The sequence below is a fragment of the Quercus lobata genome, chromosome 6, assembly GCF_001633185.2.
Source record: "Quercus lobata isolate SW786 chromosome 6, ValleyOak3.0 Primary Assembly, whole genome shotgun sequence".
Taxonomy (NCBI): domain Eukaryota; kingdom Viridiplantae; phylum Streptophyta; class Magnoliopsida; order Fagales; family Fagaceae; genus Quercus; species Quercus lobata.
In genome coordinates, this window is record NC_044909.1 from 20,885,077 (window position 1) to 20,891,094 (window position 6,018).

At 34.2% G+C, this 6,018-nt stretch overlaps 1 protein-coding gene across 2 annotated transcripts; it reads right to left on the bottom strand.

The window, feature by feature from the left end:
* Nucleotides 1-252: 252 nt before the first annotated feature.
* LOC115950749 (serine/threonine-protein kinase phg2-like) lies at nucleotides 253-4,708 on the bottom strand. 2 transcript variants are annotated; one of them, XM_031067986.1, is made up of 5 exons: nucleotides 4,285-4,708; nucleotides 1,810-2,607; nucleotides 1,082-1,267; nucleotides 787-912; nucleotides 253-639 (listed from the first exon to the last, which is right to left on the bottom strand). In XM_031067986.1, exons 1-5 carry the CDS (start codon nucleotides 4,345-4,347, stop codon nucleotides 532-534), a joined length of 1,281 nt encoding a protein of 426 aa, XP_030923846.1. In that variant the 5' UTR covers nucleotides 4,348-4,708; the 3' UTR covers nucleotides 253-531. The 2 variants fall into 2 exon arrangements, with proteins under 2 accessions (XP_030923846.1, XP_030923847.1); XM_031067987.1 differs by lacking the exon at nucleotides 4,285-4,708 and adding an exon at nucleotides 2,699-2,775.
* Between the last annotated feature and the right edge of the window lie 1,310 nt (nucleotides 4,709-6,018).

The following is a 6,018-nucleotide window of genomic DNA, read 5'->3' on the forward strand; positions in this document are numbered from 1 at the left end:
TAAATGATTTATTTAGATTTTGTAGATTCCGATGTGGGTCGTATATATTATTAGGTGTTAAACAAACTGTACGTAATAACAGTGACCACAAGCCCATTTAACACAATATATGTCAATAGTACAAATAAAATCATTGTTTTTCACTATGACTATGTTTGCCAGATATCTGTTGCCCAGATCAAAGAAAATTCAATGCCTGTGAATTTAAGCATGCACTCACTGTTGAAACTAAAATTTGCTCCATTAGTACTATTTCCAGTAATTAAGATTGCCATTGTACAACTATTGGATCTTGAAGTTGGTACAAGTGATGTAGTAGTATATACAGAGCTACATTGTTATTCACTTTAATATATAATCCTGACAATTATTTATAAATATATATATATATATAACTGACCCAATTATTATTTTTCTTTCTTTTTTTAAAGAAAACAAAAAACAAAAAGAAAAAACCTAGACAGATACATCTAGGCTGAAAGAGGGTCCTGCAAAATTGTAATAATGTTTAATGCTGCAAAATCTATCGAGTCATATCCAGGATTGAATTGGATAGTTGCATTTAAAGGAGTTCACTCCACTAATATGAGCAAAGATATCTGATGAATCCACCATATCCTCTTCTTCTTTCACAACTACCTGTAGAAAAACATAAAAATGTAGGATTAGAGAATTAATTATGAACTATTTTTTGAATTGGAAAAATTGATCCAAAATTTTAAAGTTTTGGGGAATTTTACACATGTCATTGTTAAATATAAGTGATTTATGTGTAATAAATCTTACTTCACCATCATCATCCTCTTCATGATTGCTACAAGCAGGCCTATGTGCCTCTCCAAAGTCATCATTCTTTGCAAATCTTCCTCTGACTCGAGGTCTGCTGTCTGCTAGTGTTTTGCGGCAGGCATACTGCACATATGCTTTCACCATTAGTAACTGAAATTTTAAGACGATTTACGAGAAAAAAAACATGCAAGCACATAAGCTATGCTTCAATATGGAGCTAAATATCATTAATGATGGTAGTGAATTCATAGGTTCTTGTTTTGTGCATAACAGAGAGAGAGGGAGAGTATACCTTTATTTTCTTGCTGAAGTTCCTCTCATTCCTCTTCTTCATATACCTATGGATCTTCTCTTTCCTTTGTTCCACAGAGAGTTTTCCTACTTTGAAAGTTGTGTCTTCCAAACTTGAAATTTCTGATGCTAATGGAGTAGAACTCCCAGCCTTGCCCATCAGTTGCTGACTCTCTGTACTAAGTGCCTAAAAGAAAATTTGGGAAGGAATATTAAGAAAAGTCCCTATTTTATACAAATACAATCCAAAATGTTTACTTCTTATGCCATGTTAGGGTGATAATTTATCTAAAGCATTGATATTCTTCTACTTTGTCCCAACTTCCTGGTGAAGCTGCCCTCCCTACAGATCACTATTAACTCAAATAAATGGATGGATAACTAGTTGGATTTGATGGCCCTCTTAATCTAGTTATCTCTTGCTATGCTCAATTTGATTCCCATATGAGAGACATGTAAAATCGATGGCAAGAAGGTCATAATTTTACTAGTCTAGAATTTTCAATCCTAAAAGTATTCTTTGACCATGCCGGTCAAGTTCACAACTAGCTACCTAGTGCAGCATAAAAATAAATGCTCTTTTTGTAGTTCAAATCTCTATCTCCCTATAAAGTGGATTCCTTAACTCTAAATCATTGAATCAAACTGTCAAATTTGGTTCCTATGGAGGAGAAGATAAGACATATCTATAAGAATAGGCATCAAAGTAGTCAACAGAACTGCTAGTACCTGAAGGTCTCCAGTGTTGAATACCCTTTGCATAGAATCTGGACAGTAAAGTCCTCCAGTTTCTCCCTGATAATCCAATTCTTGAGGTTGCAGTTCAGAACCCATAAGAATGCTTCCAACAAAAATCCCAGAATTGTCGGCAGATAATGCAGCAGCATTCAAGGCCCCAGCAGACATGTATGTACCCAAGGAAGGGCCGAGAAAAGAGCAAGAAGAAGATGGAGGATTCAAAGGCACATAAGAGGGCACAGAAGACATACAATCCTCTTCAAAAACAGATGATAAGGGAGCCCCCATAAGAGATGCAACTGGCTCCGCAGGGTACTGTGAGAGACCCTCAACAATAGACTCTGATAAAGGAATTTGAGGCTGCACTGAAGAGAAATCAAATTGGTCTTGTTGGTTGGCAAGAAATGGTGGGACAGAAAAAGAAGGGGAAGGAGTGAAGTCTATGGAAGCAGAGATGTCATTATCAATTTCTTCCTGGGAATCAAATATTATTGACAGATTGCTACTATTGTTGGTGGTGGTGTTAGTGTTGGTGGCAGTGGTGGTAGTGCTGGTGCTGGTGGTTGCGGGGGCAGGGTTGGAGGTTGTATTAGGATTGCCATTGTTATCTTGGTAACCATTGTACTTAGTGTTTATATCTTGAGGTAACGGAATATTTGTGGCATAGGAATTCTCTTCATAGCAACAGTTTGAGCTAGAAGTGACCTCAGAATTCGGTAAGGTATCAGGGAAGAGTTCTGGGTCACAAATGTCGAAAATTTGAGCACTGATTGGGCTTGAAATTTCATCCTGCAAAACATTGCAAAGTAATATTAACATCATGAATATGAATAAATGCAATTGTGCAGACTTTAACATCAGTAATAAGATTACAACGAACCTTAACTTTAAGCAAAATAGATGCATCATTCTTCATATTTATCTCTTATGGGTTTGAATCTAATTCCTATTTATTAATAGACATAATGCCTCGATTCGCAAACCATGATTTGAAAAGAAATCCAAGGTCAAAACTGAAGGCTAATATTCTTTAATTATGTTGCACTCCTTTTTATTTCAGCCCACACCTTTTAGCTTTTACCTGGTTTATGGTGTGGTTACCGTGTTGCCATGTACCAATCTTTTGTATCCATATATGATCAAAAACATTTAAATCCTCCAAAAGTGGATGGTTTCAAGGTCTCTTTTTTGTGTAAAGTAGAAAGAGATGTGCATTTGTGCTCCATTTGACGTGTACTAATAAAGGTACCCAATATTAGCAAAAAATCAATATCATAAACAAAGAAGGAAGCTCATGGTATGTAAGTTTTGTTCAAAATATAGAAATAGCCCAGTCTGTACAAAATTCAGAATTGAAGGGCACTAAAATGATCACATTATCTTATACATACGTAATTCTTGACATATACCCCATCATCAATCTTACTAACCAAAAGAATCGTAATTAGAATGCTTAATAGAGAAGCATAAAAAGCTACATATTCCACAAATAATTAAAGGCATATTTGAAATTAGTACAAGCAAAGTCAGGATTGGAATACTAAGCTACAACGGTGGCCTTGGACAATGACAATTTGGTGGGGTTGCATACTTGTATAGAAGAATGTAATATTGTCTTTTGAGTGAATGTTATATCGAACTGTGTGACTGAATCAAATGAAAAGCAAGTTTCTTGTGCATTCTTTTCTCCTATGAATCAAATATCATTGTCTTAAAAGGGATGTAAAAAAGAAAAGAGATAAGAGAAAAAGCCATTAGCACTGCAAATTCTTCAGGAAGCTGCGTATATGTAACATAGTTCAAATGGCCAATAAAAATACTAATCAACGGCTGTGATGTAAAAACTCAGTACAGTACTTTTACAGTTTATATCTCTCCAAAATATAGGAATTTGTAAAGAAAAAAAAATCAATAGAATATACATTGAACTTTTTGGGAATGTAAATATTAAGCTACGCATTCAATAATAAGATCAAATGAGGAAAGTTAGTATGCATGTGGAAGATCGAGCAAAAAGGATGAGATCAAGAGAAGAAAAAGGGAATGAAGGGGGAAAGCAACCTTGGGAAACTTGAGAAGAAAGATTTCAACTAACAAGACCTATAATTTCAATTTTCATCCAAACAAGCATTAGTGTAACAGCAGCAAAAATATGAACATGAATGAAACTCATAGCAAATCAATCGTAAATTTGTTTAGGTAAATTAGTTCTCGTGACAGACATGCATAAATGAATGTTTTTAGGAAAGGAAGAAACTTTGGAGATCAAAACCCGAATTTCGGCTTCAAAACAAATTCAAATCCAACTTCACTTGCAGAACATGATCAAATAAGCCAATTAAAAATTGGGTTTGGAAAAAACATAAAACAAATATGAAATGCATTAATTGTTACTTAGCCAAAAAGAAGATATATATGTAGGATATGCATGAAGAACATGAGAAAGAATTAAGAAAAAGTTATTACAAGGGGAAGCTGATCCGGTGAGTCAATCACGTCCTGCAACATGGTACCACCACCTTTAGGCATGATGATGACGATGATGATTGATGATGATGATGATGATGATGATGCTGGCGAATTAGCCTTAAAAATTATGACCCTACCACCTTCTAATACACCAAGTGAAAAAATGTAAACATGTGTCCCGTCTTCACACCTTTTCTAATAAGCTCCAAACCTCGAAGAAAAACGTACCCAATAAACAGAAACTCCATCAAAGACAACAAACAAACAGAATAACAGAAACGAGAGTTTAGAACAGACAAGAGACAGAGAGAAAAGATAAAACAACAAAAGAGAGTCGTTTTTGGTATTGGTTTTTGGGTATTATAGTTTTGCTTTTTTGGTTATTGTAAGAGAAACTATAGCTTGTAGGACGTTACAGAAAAGCTAGCTTGGAAAATGGAAGGTATGGGATGGCAAAAGTTGCACATATATATATATATAGACAAAGGATGTATGAGTGTCCGTACTTAGCCGTCAGCCTGGCAGTGTTGTAGGCATGGTCAACCCGAAGCTCGCGTTGGACCACAAATTTAATTCCTATTTGTGTGGCAAATGGCTATTGTAGAGAGAGAGAGAGTATTATTCTGTGCTTAACTCTCTTTGTTTATTTTTCTCTCATATCAGGCTGGGTTAGGGGTTCATGACAAGTGTCACTGATCCCATTAAGAATTATAGCGTAACGGTCGCCTCGCCACAGCAGAATTCTGGTTGACAAGGCATCAACTACTATTCTTGGTCGAGAACTACTACTCTCACTATATTTTTATAACAGATTCTAGGTGGTAAGTTATTACTGGTTCTAATTTGAATTTACTATTGAATATACTTTTTTACACACCAGTAATAACCTGCCATTTAAAATTTATTGTAAAAGTGTTGTGAAAGTAGTGTGGACATAACATTTCTCATTATTAGTGTGACTTTGATAAGGTTCTTGAGAATAATGCCACCGCCACAATAGCTTCATGTACAAGAACCAATACAAGCTTGTCACCTAAGTTTGTGAAAACCTATAACAGCTTGTCACTTAAATTTTGTTGTAAAGTTGTAACGACAATGGTGTGCCCATAACACTACTTCACATTGAATAGTAAGAGATTTCTAGCAGCAACTTCTTTTTTTAATTTAAAATTTTGGTTTTTTTTTTTTTTTCTTCTTTCTTTCTTTCGGAAATCATAGTGGAATTAATAGTCATCATTAATGTGATATGCTTGAAAGTCATTTTAGATATACATGATACAACACTCTTCCGAGTTTGACTAAATTATATTTTTTAGTTTTAGTGTTTGGGGTTATTTTTAGATCCCCTAAGTTTGAAGTTTTTTATTTTGATCCATTTAGTTTGATTCTATTTTTAATATGTCCATTTCTATGATTGATTTGATGGTTAAATGTCACCAAAACAACGTTTTTTCTTCATTTTTTGTTTTCTCTCTCTCTCTCTTAAGTGTAAAAACAGTCATGGAGATAGACAAAAAGATTCTATTGAAAATGAAATTATACATGGTGGACTATAATGAAAATTTTCAAATTTAAGAGACTAAAATGAAAATAACTCTAAACTTTAAGGATCAAAATGTAAATTGGTCTACAAATTGTCTCAAAATCTTGACTCAAATGTAAATTATAATCTATTTACTTATAAGTTATTAATGTTTTTATTATTTGATCAGTTTTTAATTGAACTTGCCT

What these genes read in the sequence shown, in the direction of transcription:
- LOC115950749 (XM_031067986.1), bottom strand. Translation starts at nt 4,347, where the DNA reads ATGCCTAAAGGTGGTGGTACCATGTTGCAGGACGTGATTGACTCACCG. An exon ending in CACCGGATCAGCTTCCCCTT is followed by an intron (nt 2,608 to 4,284) that starts GTAATAACTTTT and finishes AATGTTTTGCAG; the next exon opens with GATGAAATTTCAAGCCCAAT. An exon ending in ACTTCAGCAAGAAAATAAAG is followed by an intron (nt 913 to 1,081) that starts GTATACTCTCCC and finishes GCATATGTGCAG; the next exon opens with TATGCCTGCCGCAAAACACT.